Genomic DNA, 22006 nt, shown 5'->3' on the forward strand with positions numbered 1-22006 from the left:
GAAGGTGATAGAAATTTTATATTGGCCTTCTTTCTTGGTTGGTTTATGGCTGATGGTACTATCAAATGGAACTGGTCTGGTAATATACAAGCTAGACGGATCAAGTATGTGTGCGCAGAAATATCTTCCAAAGATGAGGACATTATTCTTTGGTTTCAAAATCGATTGACAGCTATTAATGTAGAGGTGGAGGTGTACAAGGACAGTAAAAATCAAACCATTTTAAAAATATTGAACAGACCACAATCGGGCAATAAAGTAATCTTGGAAGCAATTCAACTCTTGCGTAGTCAAGCTATTCCAATGAATGGTAAACTTTTGTGGTGGAATAAATTCTTGACCAGTAAAGACGGACTCCTAGCAGAGGAGACTGCGCCCCCGAGAAGCAAATCATTTTTTGAATATCTGGGTCAAGATGCCATACTCCATCATCCTTTAGCTTGTCTCATTGGCCAGTAAGTGTTGTTGTATCGAAACGAAAGAAAAATTGTTAACTTGTAAAAAAGGGATCTGTATGCTTTAAATTTGGATCAATTAAATTTAATACTTGCGTTTTGTGAGTATCCTGTGGTTCGATCAACATACGACCTCGATGTTGTTGATTTTAGTGCCTTTATAGCCAATTTTATATGCAGAGTTGATTTGACTAGCCAACAATTTGTATTTATAAATTATTACAAGTGCTGTAAAAAGAGATTAACGGCCAATTTTCAGATTATGGATTTTCAGTATAAAAAGGTAAAAAAAAAAAAAAAAAAAGCATAATTTACTGCATGATATTAACAGTTTTTTTTTTTTTCTAAAAAAAAAAAAAGGCATTTTTAGAATGTGAAGTCTGTCAACAAGTATTTGTTCAACTAGTAAATTTGAACCGACATCTTTTATTGGAGCACAGCTATGATGTACGTAATTAATATGACGGATACTTTTAATCAACATCCTTTTGTTTTTGAAAGTAGCTGCCAGATGATCGAGTGGAGTGTAAAATATGTTATAAAAAGCTCAATACTGTGTCCTCCTTAAAGTCACACATCAAACATATACATGAATATGATGCAAGTACTAGTTATATTGTGATTTACTCGTATTAAAACAAGACCATAAAATATATAGGGCAGGACTTACAAGTGTGAAATCGTCGCATGTGAAAAACAGTACAAGTACAAAAGCAGCTTGAATCAGCATCAGATAATAAAGCATAACCCCGACGTATGTTGAACTTTTCTTAAAACTTTGGATTCACTACGACTAATGCTTATTTAAACAGGGTCCATTGTATTACTCGTGTATAGTTGATGATTGTACCAAAGTGTACGCAACTTCTAGTGGTCTGTCAAGACACAGGAAATACATTCATGAAAATCATGCAAGTGGTCGTTATGAGTATCAATAATAATATGCATATGCTAATAATATAGGTTTTTGTACAGCCAAGAAAAGTCTATGATTGTGGATTGGATGGATGCCTCAAATCTTATTTGGATCAAAAATCTTGGCTTTGGCACATTTACAGCAAACATTTAAATGATGACTAAAACATCTCTCTTTCCCATCAGATCAAGTCTGTGTTGTAATTTCACTTTTAAAGTGCACATAACTAAGGACTACTGCCTGATGTATCTTGTATTTACAGAAATAAAAAAAAAAATTCATGCAGTCGGTAAACCAAAAAATTCCTACTAGATAAATGATACACATTTACTTGGCCCACCATCAGAAGTCTGTCGCCATAATCCCGTTGAGGATTTGTCGCAACAAAATGAGACTTTGCCTCAAAAAGATGCTCTTAACGATTAGGACAACCTTTTCAATTTGAGTGACAACATTTGTTACGATGAGCCTGTGTTGACAGAGGAAGAAGTTCTTGCTAATGAGAAGGAGGCTACAGCAAAAGAAGAAGCCGCTAAAAAGGCTGCTCGGGTGAAGCGTCAAATGAAGCCTATGCAACTGGTCAATGACTGGAAGGAGAACCTTGAAGGTGTTAAGGCTGCCTTTTTTGAGTCAATGCAGGGAGGATTCCCCAAAGCTGAAGCTGTTGAGGTTGAGGCACCTGCTGTTCTTTGTGAACACTACGAAGTGAAATTTCGGGAAGTGAAATTATACTTCCTTCACCGTAAGTTTTTTTTGACCGATCTGAAAGTTTACTTTTACTAAGAAACATCTTAAGGTAGGCCATGTCAAGATGAAATTCCAAGAGTGCGATTGCAAGCCTCTTTGGAAAACTTTAATGCTCTTGCAATTCATGCCTGCCAGCATTAGACAACCAAAGTGTGCTGTACACTTTGGTTTTTTGCAAGCCATTCACGACCGTAAGGTAATCGGCCAGGATTCAGTCACGTCTTGGGTCGAGTGGATGAATTTGCAGAATTCAAGAAGAGCCGATAGTGACTCTGGTGAGGAGGTAAGACTAATTCATGGACTCTATTTACATTTTATTTGATTGCTTACACACATGTTTTTACAGTTGATGTCACTTGGTCAAGATGTGTTGAACAAGTGTTATCTCATCTACTGTAGATTATTGCTGTCTATCGAGAGAACACTTGAGGAGGAGTTCGCACAGTCTTTGGATGGGATCACGTTGGCACCTTCCTGCGTTGTTTGTTTAGTAAGATTATTATAAAAATGGCACCACATATCAATTCTTAATCCTATGATTTAGGGTTCCGAGCGAACAATGATAACAATGGATGGAAACTTTTCCCAGAAGCGCCATAATTGTGCTCATAACTCACCTGAGCCTTTTTTGGTGGATTAAGTTGGGAAATGTCTAGAACTCCGTAGTTTTTTCAAACGTATTTTTTTTTTCAAATAAACGTACTTTTTAGAATCACACGATGGTCTACACGTCGATTGACATGCCATATCATTTAAACCTCATGGGATGATCGATTTCTGTTTTCCATAAAAATCTGCTTCACTGTCATTACAAGTTACTACTGAAACACATATAGACAATTACCAAGCTCTGACTTGCTTGGGAGTTGTTTGCAAGTGTTTCTATTTTAAGTAAAGGCTCAAAACATTATGGATGATAAAATAGACAAATGAAATCATCCTGACATAAGCTTGTTTATCTATAAATAAAGCTGGTTCACACACTTTATTCTTTTCCTTTTCTCTTCCCTTAACATGCTTCTTTTATCGTATAAAAGTAACTGATCACATAAAAAGGTTAGTTTAGTAGTGACTCCTGTATTTCTTTGAAAAGAAGCTAAATTGAAAAAAGATATATTGTGATATTGCGGCTGCGGCTAGTCTTTGCTATAGGAGGGCGACCTTTTTGGCAGGGTTCTTGAGATTTTGGAACTCAAGAACCGTGAATGGCTGTGACTGCACTGTAAACAGTCGTAAGCATACTGGCCTGCTGGTCTTGGCTAGAGTTTCTGTAAGTGGTATAAAAAAATACGTTTGAAAAAAATACGGAGGTCTAGACATTTCCATCAAGTTGACGAGCTTTGGAGTAAAGCGAAGGATGTGGAGAAGTTCCTGAAGGATGATCGCCCTGTCAGTGATTGTGTATGTTCTTGTTTTTATTTTCTTGATGAATATAATTAATCTGGTTTTTTTAAAGTGTTTAAATTACTCTAGAATGCTGAACTCCAGTCACGGTGTTCCATGCATATGGTCATATATTCAGTTGCCAAGTGAAGTTTAATCCTAGGTTCATTCCTGGCTTTGGGTTGACGGATGGCGAAGGTATGGAACGGTTTTGGTCTTACCTTTCTGGTTATGTCAAACTAACTAGAAATATGGCTGCTGCAACCAGAAAGTTGACCTTAACCGACGGTGTGCGATACCATGCGTTGAAGAAGATGAATAATATGGGTAATCAGGGGAAAAGCGTTTCTATTTAAATTTTGTCTACTAATTACTTTTGTCTGTAAGGTGGTTATTTAAGGCGCAAGTGGTTGGCGAATGAAAAATTGATTGAGGACTTGGAGGTTGAAATGTCAAAGGTGTCACTGAAGGAGCTGAAGGCGAAGTGGAAGCTGGTTGTCGAGAAGATTATAGATTCAAAGGAGAGAATAAGCAGGGACGATGGCTTGACAACACCATATGTTCCTGTCTCAACCTTCCTCGAAGGGGAGTCGGTGGACGAAGCTGATGTCAGACGGAATTCCCAAGAAGATTTAGACAGATATACTTTTTTATCTTACACTTATGTCTTCTTGATGTAAGCTGAAACAAGCATTTTGACAAATTTGATGTTAGCCTGACTTTTTTTTCTCTGTAGGGTGATATCCTATGGCTCTAAAAAAACGGCTGCCCTTGAAAACGCGGTTCGAGTTGTAGAAGGCCTGTTGAACCAGAAAATCTAACACCAATCTTGATAGAAGTGCAACATGAAGTAAATGACGAGTTTATGTCAAGAGAAATTACATATTGTTTATCCTTTAAAAAAGAGTATGGACAGTCAGCAATCTTGCTCATCATTGCAATCAAAGCTGTTACTGATGACGTTAAATTGAAATTTGCGAATTTGAATCATGATCAAGATTATTTGGACGTTCATGATAGTGGATTTTGGGCAAAAAAATGTCAGATACTCTCAGCTACATCTATTCAATCTCATTTAAAAGAAATTCCTTTACAAAAGTTGGTAGCTTTAGGTCACTTCTTCATACAACAAAAAAGATGTATACTCTCGCTCGATAAAAAATATGACCCAACTATCCAGCTATTGTACCAAATTGCCAAAGAGAAGTTTGAAGACGAATGTCCTGTCGAAGAGGAAAAACTTGCAGTTATTCAAGATTTATGCTACAAAGGCAAAACACGATTTCGTAAAATCATCGACTGTATAGAAAATAACGAGCCAACAGAAAAAATTATGCAACATGCGTTAAATGGTGAATGCTTTTTCATGCATCAGGCAAGGAAATTTGATGAAAAGCAAAGGGAGCTAACCCCCATAGAGGACACTCCAGATGTAAGCAGCCTTACCACGACAACGTATCACAACAACAGCTTGGCAATGGATGATAATACTTTTGTTGAAAATTTTATTGCTAACAAGACCGGAGGAATGAGCTGGAAGCGCTGCTATGAAGAAGGAAAAGAAAAAGGGTTTTTTTCGAATTATACAACTTGGAAATCCTTAAAATCAGCTCACAATAGAAAATCAGTGATTGTAACTGTTATATCTTTTCCTCAAAATACTGATTAAATCTAGATCAATTACAATGGTCTATCGATCCCTCTTTGAAAATGGGGAAGGGAACATTGTTGACGAAAATGGCAATGATCCTGTGGTATTTGACAAAATAGTACAACTTGAAAGTAATGAGATAAAAGTCCATCTTTTTATTAAAGTCAAAAATAAACTAAAAGAGCTCTGCTGCTATAAAATAATCAATCCTATTTGTATTGAACAACTGTCCCTCGTAGTTGTGTCGAGTCAACCTTTCTGGTTTTGGAATATATCTATATTTAGTTTCCCGCCTTATTGCTACTAGAACTCTACTCGTGATAATTGATTTCAAGTGAAGTCGTCCCTTATCAACCGATCGGCAACACACTTATTAATATGTGACATTTGTTACAATGTCACATCTTCTTCAATAAGATATTGTGCAGCGGTAGCTGTAAAAGATGCATATTTGATTTAGGGTTTAATTGGCTGTAAAACATTTTATTTAGGTTGATCATTTATTGCATTCTTAGATTATCTTTTTATCCTTATGAATAAATAAACTATGATCCCAAATATAGAACATATTATCCATGTTTGTATATTTGGTAGCAGAAAGTAGGCATCCATTAATTCATACACTATTTCTATTATACACTGACAGTCGTATAATTATTACATCAATATATAAGTAAATGAACCATTTATAACAATAGCTGTTCTATTCTCACAATGGGTAGCTAATCCATATTGAGAGAACTATAATTATTAAGTTTCTCTTTCTTATATTCTTGATTTGATTGAATAGGGTTTCTTTATTCAATCAAGATATCTAAATTTAGGGGTACAAATTGTACCCTATCGTTTGTCTATCCATTAAGCCAATCATGCAATCTTTCATATAGAAGTATGTACTCGTAGTAGGAGAAGTTGTGTATCAGTATACAGATGTGTGCTGATACTCAATATTAATGAATATTCTTATTTTATGTTTTATTATTTACACGATTTAGTTATCTATTCATAAGTAAATCGTACCCAAATACGACAGATCCAATGGAGTTTGAAGATTTTGTATGATTTATGGTTTTCACGTTGGAAAAAGTTGAACTAGAACCTGTTGAGAGGAACACGGTTGAGAGACTTGAGGAAAGGAAAAAAAATGGATTGAATAATTGCTAGAAAAAGGCACAGATTATATGAAAAATTGTGTCTTTATTGATGAAACTGGTTTCCACGCCAACCTGAAGCGATCTCAGGGCTGGGCACCTAAGGGAGAAAAAGCAAAGGGGAAGGTACTCACGGCAAGAACGAACAGTACTTCAATATTAGGTGCAATTTCGGCATTTGGCTTGGTTAAAGTTTCCCTTAGAAAATCTATACCACCTAATAAGAAGAAAAAGCTTAACAATGGCCAAAAGTACACCAAAGGTACTGTTACAAACCATTATGTCAATTTTATAATTGATTTTGGATGAAATGGATAAGTATCCACAGATGAAGGGTTTCTGGCTTATCATAGATAACGCTCCCATACATACAGCTAAGAAAATCGGTGAAATTATCAAAGAATGTGGCTATAACTTTTCGTACTTGCCTCGAGTTGAATCCAATTGAGCAATTCTGGTCCGTTTTGAAGAGGTCTGTTAAAAGAGAGTATGTACTCAAAAAAGGCAATCTTCCTAAGCATATCAAGCAAGGTGCTAAAAATATTCCTGAGTCGGCTTTTGATGGTTTTGCTCGTTATTCAGTAAAGCAATTTAATGATTGTTTGAACCTGCAACCTATTTAAAAATAAAGCTATTATGCGACATAATTAATTGGTAAAGTGCGACATATTTTTCTCGTAAAATGCGACATATTAATTTTTTAAAGTACGACAAATTTTTGAGAAAAGGTGTAATTGTCGATTTGTCTATACAAGTAACAAATAAATATCTCACGTGTGTATATTAAATATGATAGGTGCTACGTACACTAAAAATACTCAAGATGTATAGTTTATCCTACTAGCGTACAGTTCAGTAACTTCATTTACATTCAATCGAAATTTCAACTTTTTAATAAACATTAAAATTCATCATTCAGATAGACTGTTTGTAAAATATTGCTTAAATTGTAACATTAAAATTACATATTTAGAAGGGCCTAAAAAGCATAATTTTAATTAATTTATATGATGCAATGACGATAGACAGCCAATTGGTCTCAGCCATCAAGTTAGTGAAAAGTCAATAGACTATTTTGCACTCACGCTGTAATTTAGTTTTTATAGACGCGCTCGTATGATATATGAACCAAACAGATTTTTACAACACATTCAACATGGATATGTGACCTATAAAAAGTTGGAACTGGTATCAACACAGTGTATATATGGCCCAAACGCATATGTAAATGCTATCAAATTACAGGTATAAATAGCTCTCAAGCGCACCTGTCATCTGTTTCTTCTATAAATAAAAATAACCGCCAACAAATTACCCAAGTAAGGAACTAAATACTTATTAGACCAGGGAAAAAAAAGGTGGTCTTGTCTTTTGTATTCTCAATCTTTTAAAAAAGGAGACAAGCAACGTTATACTACGTCGAATGTCACTTGGTTATAAAATATATTCCAAGTCTCTGTTTTTATTATTCCCAAACAACAATCTAAGATTAGAACAGTATAAAAAAGAAAGGAGATATCCAGCTACTTTAAAATGGGCTTCATTCGTAGATCCTGGTTTGCATGTGAGCTAAAGCTCCTATTCTTCTTGTGACTTTAAAAGTTATAAAGACGATTTTTTTTATTAAAATTAATAATCATTCTTTCACTGAATACAAGCTTTGTATTTACACATGTTTTTTATAATTATTGGCGGCTCCAAATACTCATAAAAGTTTTCAGATTGATTGAAAGGTTGAGGTTAGCGTAAACATTGATAATATTATATATATGCTCATATATGTACGATGGGTTTTTTTTATGTACACTTAAATAGATCGAAAACAAGTAATATAAATGCGGGTTCAGTAGTGCTGCAATAATATAGCAGCGGATTTTTTTGTCATGCATACTTGAAGCATAATTTGGATGTTCTGTTTTGAGCTCATACCTGTCTTACTGTATAAGAATTGTGTTTTTACTTTTTTTAAAAAAACACAGCAAAGTCTATAACCAAGTAAAAAAAAAAAAAATACCAAAACATAATGACCTCTAAACACACTGCAACTAGAGAAAAAACAAGAAAAAAAAGAAAAAGCGAAAAATTGCAATTTATTATAACGTCATTATATTAGATACATCAAAATCGGCAGATGATAAAGGTCTCATATGCATGCCCTAACAATTAGTCATTGATGTGCATTGAGTTCGTGTCTCATGCATTTTAATTTAAAAGGTTTTTCTCTTATGTGGGGACTGCGACGTGCACGAATCATATGTAAAAATAGCGCACAATACCAACTTTGGGCTTTTTTTTTTGTTGGATCCAAAGAAATTCACATAATGTCTTGTCATATGACAGGCTGAAATAAAGGAGACCATAATTTACAACTCAGAACCACGAATAGTAAAGCTTCACATAGGATATAGAGGTTTGTTTTTAAGCTTTTTTGATGTACTTTTTGCAAAAATCCGGAAAACTTAAAAAAGAGATCATTATTTGACAAGGGTCCATTTTTTATATTGCAGATTGCATATTCCATGAATTTTGCTTTAAAGATCAGAGTTACTATTGCACTCAAGTACACGATGAGATGTCTTTGATTCAAGGCTGATGAGTGGCAACTCCGACAAACAGCTACGAAAGTAAGTCTCAATCCCCTTTCTTTGTTATTATCCACATGGTTTCAGTCATAAAAAAAAAAAAGGAACGAGGGACTAAGAGGAGGACGAAAACAAAAAGAACAAAAGAATATACAGAACGAGGAGAGACCTTTATGTTAAAATGGTGGGAGGCAAAGAAATTTATATATATAATATAAAAGGGAGAAAAAGGGGAAACGGAGGTGTGTGAGTGTATGTGTTGACACTGGTAAATCAAATACTTATTTTGAGTCACTATTGCAGCAGTTTCATGTTAAAAATTATGCGTTTTTTTTTATGAATTTATTAGCAGATAGGGCATAATACTAATATTTACTTTTATATCAAAAAGAGTCTGAGTTATGCCTAGATTTTTCTTAATAGAATGTGCATAATGATCCCTCAATCTTTCGGTATATTTTGATTTTATCTCCTTTTTGTTATATGAGATTCATGTTAAAGACGGTAGCATGAATTACACATAATCCCGCAAGCAACGAGTTGGAGATAAGCTCCTTGTCAAAAAAATCATATAAGGATAATATCCTAATAGTGGGTAAACAGACCCAACTCCAGTTGTCATTTTACCAGTCAGGAGACTCTTGTGATTTAACGATAATTGATTGTTCGATACCAAATTTCATTAGGTATATATAGAAGTTTTTTTTAGGTGTATTTATAGAAAAAGAGAGCAAAGTATATTTTTGCGATACAAAAAAGCTTTCTTTTACTCCTGACTATAGCGTAATTGTAACAACAACAGTTACATTACAAAATTATATTAAATGCATTGCCAGCTATACATATTACATAACTCCCAATATGGCAAATACTACAACGAATACTGGCATAAATAAATATATATGTTTGTATGATTATAGGAATCCTATAGTTTGATGAGTGGGAGGGAGAAGTATGTATATATAAAAGTGCTCCTTTCAATCCCTATGTTATGTTACTCCCCTATTGCACAATTATAATAATAATAATAATAATAATAATAATAATAATAATTCGTTGGTTCTTTCTCTCTTTTTCTCTCTCTCTCTCTTTTTTTTTTAACCCTTAAGTTTTTTAATTTTTTTTTAAAAACCAACCAAACAGCATTGTCTTGTTTTTATTTTAATCTTTTCCTTCTTCTTTAAAATCAATTAGATTTAGTCGGTAAATATGATATAATAATCTATACTTGATTTATACAAATACTGAATATACACTTAATAATTTTTTAGCATGCCTAGACCAAACCCGTTTCTTCGTCGTGCTTCATCTCCAGGTGATATTAATCATGAAAGTAGTCAGCAGTTATTATCAGTACCTCCTTTACCACCACATCCCGCAAAATTGACTCAGGCTTCACTTTCGGATTCAGCATTAAAAGTGCCTGTTCGACCTTTAACTTTTCGAAATACACAATCTCGAATGATGAGTATAAGACCTTCAAGATTCATTAAAGCATCCACGCCTACTTCCTCCACCTCTTCTCCCATTATTTTGAATGATACTAGCACAACGTCATCCGAAATGTCTTCCTTTATTCGTCTTTTTGATACATATACTCAAAAGATGTATATTGAAGGCTATTTGATGAAGCATAATTCAGATAATAGCAACAGCGAGGATAATACAAAAAAAGCTCGTACAAAGATGTTCGCTGAGCTATCTGGTTCAACACTAACTTTATGGGACACTGAATTACCTGGTTCAACCATCATGCCGACCTATCTTCAAATAGTGGATACAACAGTGGTGTATTCTAATTCGATCATGACAGACGGTGGTAAAAAGAAGAAACATCTGTTCTCGATCTATAACAAGAAATCATCTACTATTATTTTTGAAACTTCAGATGATCCAACCATGGTTCGATGGGTGAGTGCAATTAGACTTTCTTGCTTTGAAAAGCAGAAATTACACCAGCTGTTTACCTTGAGATTATTATCCAATGGCAACATCAGTAACAGTATTCAAAATCTATCTTCTTCTTCCCTATCATCAACCGAAGAGACGTCAACAAAGCATAACAATGTTTCTTCCACTTTTCTTCAAGTCAGAGTTCCCGGTACATCTATCTGGCAGAAGTATTGGGTCGTTTTAGTCGATAAAAAGAAGGATGAGCAAAAGAACAAGAGGTTCGGCAAAAAATCCTCCTCCTCCTCCACAGAGTTGAACGAGCAACATATCCTGTTATATGAAACAAAGAAATCAAAGACCCCTATTTTGACTTTGTACCAATTGACTCATGCCTATGCTGTTTATCCTGAATCACCGCAGCTCATTGAAAAGGGATCCATGATCAGAATCGATTGTAAATTGAAGCATGGTAAAGCAAGCAGTAATACAAATGCTATAGCTGCAACTTCCAGCGAGGCTTTGTCTTCAACATTAGTCAATGAGGATGAAGGTTACTGTTGGTTAATGGCAGACCATAGTCAATTGACCATTCAGTGGTTATTGGCTGTGTATGATATTTTTAAATTATATGGTCGCCCAGAAGCTTTACTGAATGATTCAATTAATCAAAAGGCGCTTAATTTTGGTGAGCCAGCTCAGGACATTAATACGACCGTTCACCCTAAATTATTTTTGGATACCGACGAAATCATTCAAGCCATGGATGTTTCTTTAATCACTAGACAAGATATTGAAAATATCATGAATAGTGTCATTATGAAGAAGCAGGTGGACATAGCTGTATCGATTACTAGGAGACCGACGGGTACTAGAGCAAATAGTCTACCCTTAATTACAGTGTTGTCAGCAGAGGAACAGCAACAAAAGGCAGCCTCAGATGAAATTTTCGTATCTCCGGCTGATGTAACTACAAAATTGGATTTGGATGATCAGCCGGCGCCATTTAAATTTGCGCGACATGTTGCTGATTCAAGTGACGAAAGCGAAGAAGAAGAAGACGACTGTGATGAGGAAGATGAAGAGCAAGATAGTGACGACGAACCTATTTGCAAAAAGGATAAAACAAGCATCTCAACCAATACGACCATATCATTATTGCCGGCAACCACCACCAATGACTCTTTAGCTGATAGTCTTATTCCTGATTTCGATTTTGGCAATGGGTTCGATGTACCTAGAAATATTACAGCAGCAGCAGTTGCAGCTGCAGTGAATGCATCCAGTATATCCAAGACTCTACCAACAAGAGGTAGTCGCCAGCAAAGACCTAGACATAATAGCTCAATTACCATGTTTGGTCAACCCGACGAAGATATATCCAATATCTCATTACATACTCGTAAAGCCTCAATGCCTTCCACCAGTAAAGAAAAGCAAAGATCCTCCTCCTCTGCTGGTCACCATTCGATCTCGTCACCAGTACCTCCTTCAAATAGTAATAATCCTCAGTCCTCTTCTTTATTTGGAGACTTTAGTTTAACAACTGATTTTATGAAATTCTTGGACGAGCCCCTTGAGCAACGCAAATACTCGTTGCCAGCCAATGTAAAGCTTACCTCAAACAGTTTTGATCATCACCGATCCTCACCATTCCCCACAGAATCCAAATCGACTGCCTCAAGCTTCAATCATACTGCAAATACAAGTCAACAATGGGACAATGAGTGGGAAGAGGAAGTGGAAGTTGTAGTGGAGGAAGTAGTAGAGGAAGTACCAGTTGCACCCAAGATTAGACATCCTTACGATGATGATTCATATGACTCGGACTTTGATGGACCATTGATTCCTTCATTGGGTGATAATTTTGCACCTCAAAATAGTTTATTGGATACTTACTTAGGAGAGCAATTAAGTGCCAAGGAACAAATAGAATATGCCAAGGCAACAGGTCAACCTCTTATACAAGTTTCAACCAAAAAGCAAGGAGCACCTCGAGGAGGTCTTGTGGGTATGATATCACAACGTGAAAAGGATCGAAAGGAAGGCAACGGTCTACGTGTCACTGAGCGTGTGAATCAACACCATGCACAAATAGGCCAAGACCGCTTTGAGAGAGAAAAAGAGAGAAGAATCTTTGAGCAAAGGCAACATCAGTTTATGAAGCATCAGGTAGACAAAACAATACAAAAAATGGTTGTATGTGCATTTATTAATATATAAAAATTAGATGATGTTGTACGCAAATGGTTACGGTATGCCTCCTATGCCAATGATGCATCCGTCTTTCATGCCCATGAGTCCGATGGGTCCGATGGGTCCGATGCCACCCATGATGCCCATGTCACCTATGGGCCCAATGAGCCCAATGTCCCCTATGGGCATGGCCATGTTTCAACAGCAACAGCAACAACAGCAGCATAATCAACAACAACAACAACAACAACAGCAACAGCAACAGCAACAGCAACAACAGCAACAGCAACAACAACAGCAACAGCAACATAATCAACAGCAATTTAATCAAATACCTAATTCACCCAACCCACCCCCACTCTTGTCATTACCACCACAACCTTTCTTATCACCCATGCACAGCGCACCCGCAAGCCCTCATTCACCCGGCTACGGTAATAATATTCGACCTGTGTATGGACCGCCACCACCTTCCTCCCCCATGGGATATTACCAGCAAGGAAGACAAAGCCCCAGTTTCTCAGCACCTATCATTACCCATAATAATAACAGAAGGTTCTCTCGTCCACTTTTAGATGACGTTGAAGAAAGTCGAACAAATTCCCCTATACTGAAAAAGAGTCCAGTTGTATCTACATCTTCAGGTACAAGTGTTCGTATGTAGTATATTTTCAAACACGCATTTAAAAAAAATAGTACTCTCTTTCTATTTACTTATTACCCACATTAAAATATATCATTAGAAAAAAAAAAAAAAAAAAAAAAAAAAAAAGAAAAACCCAATATTTCTTTATAAATGTAAAAAAAACATAAGTTGTATAATGAGAGGGAAATGTATACATTTTTGATATAGGTGTAATATGATGATCAATTTTTTTAAAAAGGGAGATTACAATTTTTTTTTGTTATTTTTGTTAAGTCTTTGTTTTTGGTTAAAATCATTCACTAAGAAAAACCAGATGAATGTAAATACGGTGAATATAGAATTGTAATTTTTTAGCTTACGTGAAGATAAAGAGATTATTTGTTGCAGCAACAGCGATGGTATTTTCCTTTGGATGCCAAGAAGAATGCAAAATCTTCTTATTATAATCCATATATTCAGAATCATCAGATCGCATTTTTCTACCCATACTTGTGGAGGTACGGTTATTACCGCTACTCATTGTAATTTTGTTCTTTGAGGACCCTAATTTCTTCGCCTTAAAAGCACTCTTATCAGCTTGTAAGGTCACCTCACTATCATCATCACGGCCATATATATGAATATCGTTGCTGTATGAACCTGTCATCATATTTCTATCAATATATCCAAAACAAATTGTCAGTCGTACGTGGGGTCTCCTTACACAAATATAATTTTACCTTCCGTCACCACTGAATGTACATTCGAACTTGTCAAAAATACAATCATTTTCATATAAATCACACAACTTAGATCGGAGGTTATCATGGATATTGATAGTGCGGACAGGCTTCTTTTCCATGTTGATGTCCCAAATCTTCAAAGTCAAATAATCACGAGATAAGATATAACGACCATCTTGACTGAATTTGACATCGGAAATTGAAGAGATAATTTCGGAAAAGAAAGATCTGTTAGAAGGGTCTTCAGGCTCCTCAAATACTGGTTAATGTTAGTGAATGTACAAGAAAAGGAAAGTTACAGCGAACGAATACCTTTTGCATTTTGATCGCACAAAGCGGATTCTCTCATATCGGCCAGTTTGATAGTTCCTTTACTGCTACTGTACATAAATAAGTTACATTGGTCAGGGTGAAACTCGGCTGCTGTGATCACTTCGGTCAACTCCTCCATATTAGCAGGCTTAATATCGACAATATCTAAAAAAAGATGTAGTGTTAAAATAGCGTAAATGAGCCCATTTATAGCGCACTTACTGAAACTTTGATCAGAAATGTCAAGATTCCATAAATTGACACGGAGATCATCAGCTGATATGTATGTTTCTCCATCCGAATTGATTGAAATGGAATTAATGTGATACGCGTGAGCTAATAAAGAACTGGGTCATTATGCTAATACTTTGACACTCCGCGTCACTTTTTTTTTGTTTACCATTTGAATATATACGTCTTGGGATGGCAGCTACAATACTATCTTGATGACTAATTTTGGGCATTGTAAGCGACGAGTGAGTTGGTGCACCAAAGCTTCCAACGACGGCAGTTGGCATATCAACATCAGTCATCATGGATGATTCACTGACAGTCTTTAAACTCCGTTCGTATACCTTCCAAAGCTTAATTGTTTTATCTAAAAGGGATAGATAAATAATCAAATAGCAGAGGTCTCTTCATTGCCTTTTTCCTTACCGTTTGTTGAAAGTAGAAAGTGTGCCGAATTCTGTCTCTTGCACCATTTGATTTGGTTAATTTTTTCTTCGATTTCCAAACTTTTTAAATAATCAAATTCGGGTTCATGGGATTGAAATTCGGTGTGGAAGCGATATTCACAAGATTTTTTCTGAATTAAAAATTGTGTTGAGTAAAAATGTGATTATTTGTAACAATATTTCGGTAAAAACTTACACTTTCATTCCGTTCGAACAAGACTACTCTACCGCCTTTATCACCTGTTGCTAAATAGTCACCAGTATGATCAAATTCCACAGCCGAGATAATATCAGCTAATAATAAATAACAAAAACAAGTAATTCAGTATTTTTGAATAGTTTCCGATATCTAGACTTTTGTGAATTGGAACCTACCTTCTGTAATATCATCTGATTCGCCCTTGTCACCAAAGCATTGGGCAAATTTCCATTTGCTTTCGTTTTCTGCTGGAGATGACGTTTGCATTTGTTCTAAGAATTAAGATTACGCGTTAATAAAGTTTAAAGAGTTATTTCAACTAATAGCTATATTGAGGTTTAATACCATGTTCTTTACCTTTTGAATAATTTATGTTTATATACTATTTTTTTATATATATTTTAACTTGAATACAGGAAAAGAAACGGGTTTTCTTCACTTCTCTTGTTTTGCTTTAATAAAAAAGACAAAGATGGTTTGGGTTTTTTTCGATGCGCCCCCACAAAAGTCACAATAGGGCCGACAAGCAACGCTCAATCACAACAGAAGCGGGACAGTCACTCGTAGAAGGAATTTCAATTCCGCTTCATCACACATTGTGGTTGGACAGCTTTTCTACTAACATGCTATTCAATAATGTTGTTGATTTTATTTTGATGTGAATTGCGAGAATGCGGTTATAAACAAGACCGAGCTTAAAACTTTTGGTCCACATAGCAGCTACTAAAAAGCATGCATTACATTTACAGAAACACAAGGCTGATTTGTACATTGAAGATTTACATGGACTTCTAGTGTAAATTCTTTGCTGCTGCTAATGAGTTGTAGTAAGAACCGGCTTACACAATTAAATTTTTAAAAACCTGGTTTGGGTAGCCTAGCTATTGATGATAGATACATTGACAGCTTTATATTGAACGGGGTTTCTTTTTTTTTACTTCTGTAACATCTAAACCCTCTAAAATCAGGCTCAATTCCACTTTTTCTGGCTTAATTTTTGAGATAAACGCGACCGAGTTTAACTTAACTTGATGATGTTATTACTTCTAGTGAATCCAAAAATGGCATTAGCTTAGCGGGCGTACTTCCTAATGAAATTGATAATTGATCTTCAAGGTTAAAGCGGAGTTTGCATATTAAATTATTCTCAATATGTGGAATGTCCAAGAATATGTTTCTGAAAATAGTGTAGTAAAACTATATCTAACAGTTGATGCCTATTTGTCAAAAGTAAAGTTTGGTTTCCGGTGTATTTAATTTCTTATACCTCGCTAGGGTGTTGATTTAACATTTGTGCACTAGTTGTTACTTTAAAAGCTTGGTTCGATTACCCTAATCTTACTTTCAGTAGCTTGCAATTTCTCATAACTACTCACACAGCTTTTTCAAAATAAAATTGCCTTCACGTATGATATGTGAATTTCAAAAAAAATTAGGCTGGGATAACATAGCTGGGGTAATACAGACCTCTGGATCCTAATTGTATTGGCCCGTGAAAATATTCAGAATCCAATAGATATGCGATCCAGAGGCTGTAATTGATTTTATAACCAATTGAATGGCAATTAAGAGGCTGTAACCAAATACTTATAAAAATGCTTCAATCAGGACGATAACCATGAGGTTACGATCCAACTAGTAATATGTAATTATACGCAGACAAATCTTGTCTGCTGACATAAGCTCGAACAATAAAATGATCATACAGTAATAGGTCAGAAAGCAGCAGCAGCACCTCTATTCCCTCTTTTGAGTCTAAAAATGATACAGAAATAGTTATTGCCAATACAGATTCAGTAGAAGATGACTCCCGTACAGTCAGTAGGAGCCTTAAAAGAGCGATCCATAAAGACTTTGATTACAATATATTTTTACAAAGCATGGAAGCTTTACAAAACGAATGCACCTTAAGTATGTATGGAATGTCTCAAGCAATAGGCTCATTAAATGAATCTATTATTTCTGGCGCCATTTTTTCTTCGAAGCCTAAATTCTACTTCGACTACAGTTGTACCGGACTTAAAGATATAGAAGCACATCTAAGAAAAACACCTATTGAAAATAATAAGGTAAGATCCAAATGAGAAGCTGGAAGAAAGCTACAACACACACATACTGGTTTAACATTTAGTTTGATTATGATAAATTTGTATCTAGTTCTAGATGATAAGTTATATCGAGCTCTTGATGTCTATTAAAGTATTATAAACCGAAGTTACGACTATGCGCGCCCTTGGTGTACCTAAGAAAAATGGCTGTCCCTAAGAAAATTTGGTTATCCTTAAGAGACCCGTTTTCAATATTCTGATCGTTCAAGGAAAAAAAAGACATTGCACCACTTTTCCCGAGCCATCGGAATTTATCCATAGGAACAGAATGTGCAAGAAATATAAAATTTGAAAAATCAACAGGAAAGATAGACATGTGGCAGGATTACAGTGCAATACCGGATGGGAAGGTAGACGTTAAAGCTGAAGTTATCTAAACTAGCCAATCACACGAGAATAGTAGAAGCGACGTCACCGGAGCTCCAATCTCTCGCCGTTTTCGAGTTTCAATATTTTTTTTTGAGAGTTTCATTCCTGTTTTCACTCGATACACATTTACAGAACTAAAAATGTCAGGATACAACATTATTTGGGCATTCTTTGGTGTTGCTATTGTTTGTGGTTTAACCTATGTATTAACCCCTAAAGGAAATGACCAAACGTAATGTAAAGAATTGGTTGGAAACATTAGAACACCCTTTTTTAACAAGTTTTTTAGTGTCATCCGAACTGTTATTATCATGTCTATTGTCTGTTGTTATTTAATGTAAGTGATGAAGGACACCGGGTTTGCTGTATAATAATAACACGGTTATTTTGAAATTTTAGGTGGGCCATTACGTACCTCGCTCAATTGCATCCTTTAATCTTTCCCAAGAAAGTTGGACTTCGACCCCCTCACCACGAATAAGTGCTAAAATTATACGCGTCCAAGGAAAAGCTTTTTGTTTTGGAAATATAATGAAGAAAAGAGTAGATTTTATAACATGTACTTGCTAGCCCCTTTCTTTTTAAGCATAACATTTTATTTTGAAAAAAAGTTCAAAAATACCCTATAAAAAACTGTAAAAATAATAATAATGCTTGTGATTGTAAGGAAATATCAAAGTTGAAAGGGATTGTTTCAGCCTAACACCACAGTGTGAAAGTGCCTGTCAAAAAAAAAAAAAAAAAAAAAAAAAAAGTAAACCCACACACACACACACACGTACTAAAGACATCTTGATGTGGAAAGGTGGTTTTTAGTAAGAGGGTAGATTGTCCCAATTCTATCATGGAATCACAGTCCATACTGTTTCAAGTTACATGTATTGTAAATCAGAACAATAGTACCTGATGATTTTGATTCGTTCTTTACCAACTTTGGAAAAGGCACCTATAAAAATCAGCGAGACTATTTAAATAAGGTCATGAGTGATGGTATATGACCCGTTTATAGAACAATTTTCGGTTTATAGCTTATTTTATCGCGCCTTATTAGTTATTGCGCAATACGTACTTGTCTAGAAAGATCAAATGCAGGGATGTAATACATAATTTTATAGGGTAAGGAAAGTAATGTTTACAGTTTTTGTTTCATCTATTTTTAAAGACCACATTGTTATATTTCCCATGTGGAGAAGTGCACATTAATGAAAAAGAAAAGCGGACATACATCTTGTTTTGGCTTTTGACGAATCAACTTCAAGACCAATTGGAAAAAAAGAGGGACATTTTTTCATGATGAGGTCATTTTTTAAAACCGTAACTATATTTATTTTTTACACTCAGTAATCTTCTGTGTAAAACTCTATCTACGATGTACAATAAATAATAGGCTGTAGGTTACCTATTTTTCTCACGCATAAAGAGGTGTATCGGAGAATGTACCCAAGAAGGGTCTGGTGGTTGCTTCTTTATTTTGATGTAATTACGGAGTTCCCCGGATTTTTTTTACACATCACAAAACAGCCCCGCAGAAAAACAATTTGACGAAAAAGATGAGCATGCACTATAAATTTTTAGACCCTTTTTTGATACTTATATAAAGGGCCAAAATGATTCGATTTATTTTTCCAACTTCACTTTTTTTTCCATCAATCATAAAAATTAAAAAAATGTCAAATCCACCCCCAATGACAAAAAAACAAAGCGAGTTCAGTGTGATAGCGCCAGCGTCTATTCACAGCAATAAGTATGAAACTCCAATACCAAACCGTGAAAACAGTCAGTTCTATCCTGGTGATCGTATCTATGACAATGAAAAGGCAGAAAGCACTATATCCGATGAACAAATCGAGCATGTCCCTGAAGGAACTGGTTCCCCCGGCAAAGCTCTTTTTATGCTTTTAAAGGCCTTTGTAGGTACTGGTGTTATTTTCTTACCAGGATCGTAAGTGTAGTGTTCACGTTTTTTTTGATTTTTAAGTTTAACCTGTATGTTACTCTATAGATTTGTATCTGGTGGTCTTGTATTTTCAATCTGTCTCATGATCTTTGTTGCACTTGTTTGTTTGGCAGCTTTCCAAATTCTAGTCAAGGCACAACAAACAGTAGGTGGATCTTATGGTGATGTTGCACAGGCTCTTTACGGCTCTTGGCTTCGTTACATTATTCAATTCTTCTTGTGTCTTTCACAAATGGGTTTTGTTGCCTCCTATCTTATCTTTATTTCTGAAAATATTGGTATCGCTGCTGATACCTTATCGAACTGCAGCTCCCCAATTGAAAGCAAGTACTATATTTGGATGGTCTTGGCAGGTAAAATACACACAGAATAAGCATCTTGTTCAACCATAACTAAATGTCCATTGTTTCATAGTCATTATTCCCATCTGCTGGGTTCGTAAAATTGCAAAGCTGTCTTGGCTTGCTGTTGTAGCTGATATCTTTATTCTTTTTGGTCTTGTTTGTGTCATTTACTTTTGCTCCGACGAGATTGCTAGAAATGGTCCTGGTCCTAATATTCGTATGATTAACCCGAATGACTTTGCATTGATGGTAAGTGCGCTTTTTAGTTTAATCCAAATATCCGGAATTTTAATAATTTTTTCTTATATAGATTGGTACAGCCGTCTTCTCTTTTGAAGGTATCGGTATGGTTATCCCCGTAATCGAAGGTATGAAGGAGCCTGAAAAGTTTCCCCGTGTTTTAAACATCGGCATGCTGATCGTTACCTTGATCTTTATCTTGATTGGTATCATTGGCTACGTTGCCTTTGGAGAGAACACTCAAGCAAGTGTAGTTGCCAATTTACCCAAGGTCCCACTCTCTGTTACTGTCCAGCTATTATATTCTTTGGCCATGATTTTAACTTCCCCATTCATGTTATACCCCCCCTTGCAAATCATTGAGCAGGGCGTTTTTGGTCCTAACCGAAGTGGTCGTGTCAATAAGCGTTTTAAGTGGTTGAAAAATTTAAGTCGGTCCATCGTTCCTTTAGTTTGTGCTGCTGTCAGTTTTGGAGTAGGAGCTGCCAACCTGGATAAGTTTGTTGCTCTTGTAGGCTCTATTGCTTGTATGCCCCTCTGTTTTATTTTCCCTGGCATGTTCCACTTTAAGGTCACCACTAAGAAATGGGCCAAGGTTTGGGATGTCATCCTTGCCATTTTCGGTGTCGGCATCACCATCTATACTCTTTATGTAAATATCAATTCTTGGATTACTCCATCCTCCTCTGGCTCGGCTCCTGCTGCTGAGTGTGTTCCTTTAGCGACATAGACTGCACATATTATAAATTATCTTAATCTTCTATTCATACTCAATAAATAACTACCCTTTATTAAACTCCCAAATCTTATTGTTCCCATTCAATGATTTAACAGTAAAATGATGTCAAGCTCTTAAACGTTCCCTTTATTTTTACACGGGTACATAGACCTGTTTATGCAGAAAAGTAAATGGTAGCACGGGCGGGACATACAGGCGGGATATCGAAAAAAAAAAATCCCCCCAGAAAAAAAAAACGCTGGTTACACTGAAAAAGTCCACCACTTAATTATTGGTATTCTAAAAAAGGCATAGTTTTTACATGTTTATTTATTTAAAAAGTTATGGAATTAATAGAAGTTGAGTAACTATTGATCTCAAGTTTCTGTTACCTTTAATTTATGTAAAGCAATAGAATATTTAAACAAGAGCAGTAAGCATATGTCCTTTTTGCTCTAAAAAACTGTAATGTTTAAATATTTTAGAGGGTCATGTGATAAAAAGGCCTTTTTAGCAATATTTATGATTCAGCTACAAAAATAATTGCTGATCTATAAATCAGGTATTGGGTAAACTAGCCACCTGTCAAACAAGGATTGTGCATTATTCCCTTCCATTCCGTCTTCATACAATCTTGTACTGCCTTCTAACAGCCACTTCTTGTTACAGTTTCCATGTTATCTGATGTTACCCAAGGGAATCAGGCCATTGCGGTCTGGAATATAGTAGTTGTAGCCAAGGTT

The 22006-nt window shown here is 35.5% G+C and overlaps 7 protein-coding genes across 7 annotated transcripts; 6 read left to right on the top strand and 1 right to left on the bottom strand.

Annotated features, from left to right (window-relative positions):
- Window positions 1-1724: 1724 nt before the first annotated feature.
- On the top strand, window positions 1725-3519 carry EV154DRAFT_508526 (uncharacterized protein; the record flags this gene model as incomplete). Its single annotated transcript, XM_051601527.1, has 5 exons — window positions 1725-2113; window positions 2172-2401; window positions 2465-2608; window positions 2663-2753; window positions 3443-3519. Coding segments are annotated over exons 1-5 (723 nt in total), but the record flags the coding sequence as incomplete, so codon positions are not given.
- Window positions 3520-4303: 784 nt separating this feature from the next.
- On the top strand, window positions 4304-5128 carry EV154DRAFT_399960 (uncharacterized protein; the record flags this gene model as incomplete). Its single annotated transcript, XM_051595262.1, has 1 exon — window positions 4304-5128. A coding segment is annotated over one exon (825 nt), but the record flags the coding sequence as incomplete, so codon positions are not given.
- Window positions 5129-10021: 4893 nt separating this feature from the next.
- On the top strand, window positions 10022-13674 carry EV154DRAFT_588536 (uncharacterized protein). The gene is made up of 2 exons (XM_051606831.1): window positions 10022-12947; window positions 13006-13674. The coding sequence occupies exons 1-2, from the start codon at window positions 10158-10160 to the stop codon at window positions 13633-13635; spliced, it is 3420 nt and encodes a 1139-aa protein (XP_051457701.1). The 5' UTR covers window positions 10022-10157; the 3' UTR covers window positions 13636-13674.
- Window positions 13675-13731: 57 nt separating this feature from the next.
- EV154DRAFT_443214 (protein phosphatase PP2A regulatory subunit B) lies at window positions 13732-15986 on the bottom strand. The gene is made up of 10 exons (XM_051597013.1): window positions 15885-15986; window positions 15704-15799; window positions 15525-15622; window positions 15309-15459; window positions 15052-15249; window positions 14874-14987; window positions 14652-14816; window positions 14337-14598; window positions 13977-14270; window positions 13732-13916 (listed from the first exon to the last, which is right to left on the bottom strand). The coding sequence occupies exons 2-10, from the start codon at window positions 15792-15794 to the stop codon at window positions 13910-13912; spliced, it is 1380 nt and encodes a 459-aa protein (XP_051457702.1). The 5' UTR covers window positions 15795-15799; window positions 15885-15986; the 3' UTR covers window positions 13732-13909.
- Window positions 15987-17145: 1159 nt separating this feature from the next.
- EV154DRAFT_563421 (uncharacterized protein) lies at window positions 17146-17694 on the top strand (the record flags this gene model as incomplete). Its single annotated transcript, XM_051605785.1, has 3 exons — window positions 17146-17165; window positions 17236-17596; window positions 17659-17694. 3 exons carry the CDS (start codon window positions 17146-17148, stop codon window positions 17692-17694), a joined length of 417 nt encoding a protein of 138 aa, XP_051457703.1.
- Window positions 17695-18144: 450 nt separating this feature from the next.
- Window positions 18145-18485, top strand: EV154DRAFT_563422 (ATP synthase subunit H-domain-containing protein; the record flags this gene model as incomplete). The annotated part of the gene is made up of 3 exons (XM_051605786.1): window positions 18145-18236; window positions 18294-18341; window positions 18404-18485. 3 exons carry the CDS (start codon window positions 18145-18147, stop codon window positions 18483-18485), a joined length of 222 nt encoding a protein of 73 aa, XP_051457704.1.
- A 1204-nt stretch (window positions 18486-19689) lies between these two features.
- Window positions 19690-21275, top strand: EV154DRAFT_420629 (transmembrane amino acid transporter protein-domain-containing protein; the record flags this gene model as incomplete). The annotated part of the gene is made up of 4 exons (XM_051595963.1): window positions 19690-19946; window positions 20007-20314; window positions 20376-20554; window positions 20616-21275. 4 exons carry the CDS (start codon window positions 19690-19692, stop codon window positions 21273-21275), a joined length of 1404 nt encoding a protein of 467 aa, XP_051457705.1.
- Between the last annotated feature and the right edge of the window lie 731 nt (window positions 21276-22006).

The sequence above is a fragment of the Mucor mucedo genome (assembly GCF_025094135.1).
Source record: "Mucor mucedo strain NRRL 3635 chromosome Unknown EV154scaffold_44, whole genome shotgun sequence".
NCBI classification, from domain to species: Eukaryota; Fungi; Mucoromycota; class Mucoromycetes; order Mucorales; family Mucoraceae; genus Mucor; species Mucor mucedo.

What these genes read in the sequence shown, in the direction of transcription:
- EV154DRAFT_588536 (XM_051606831.1), top strand. Translation starts at nt 10,158, where the DNA reads ATGCCTAGACCAAACCCGTTTCTTCGTCGTGCTTCATCTCCAGGTGAT. An exon ending in ATCAGTTTATGAAGCATCAG is followed by an intron (nt 12,948 to 13,005) that starts GTAGACAAAACA and finishes TATAAAAATTAG; the next exon opens with ATGATGTTGTACGCAAATGG.
- EV154DRAFT_443214 (XM_051597013.1), bottom strand. Translation starts at nt 15,794, where the DNA reads ATGCAAACGTCATCTCCAGCAGAAAACGAAAGCAAATGGAAATTTGCC. An exon ending in AAGACGTATATATTCAAATG is followed by an intron (nt 14,988 to 15,051) that starts GTAAACAAAAAA and finishes GTTCTTTATTAG; the next exon opens with CTCACGCGTATCACATTAAT. An exon ending in GTGCGATCAAAATGCAAAAG is followed by an intron (nt 14,599 to 14,651) that starts GTATTCGTTCGC and finishes AACATTAACCAG; the next exon opens with TATTTGAGGAGCCTGAAGAC.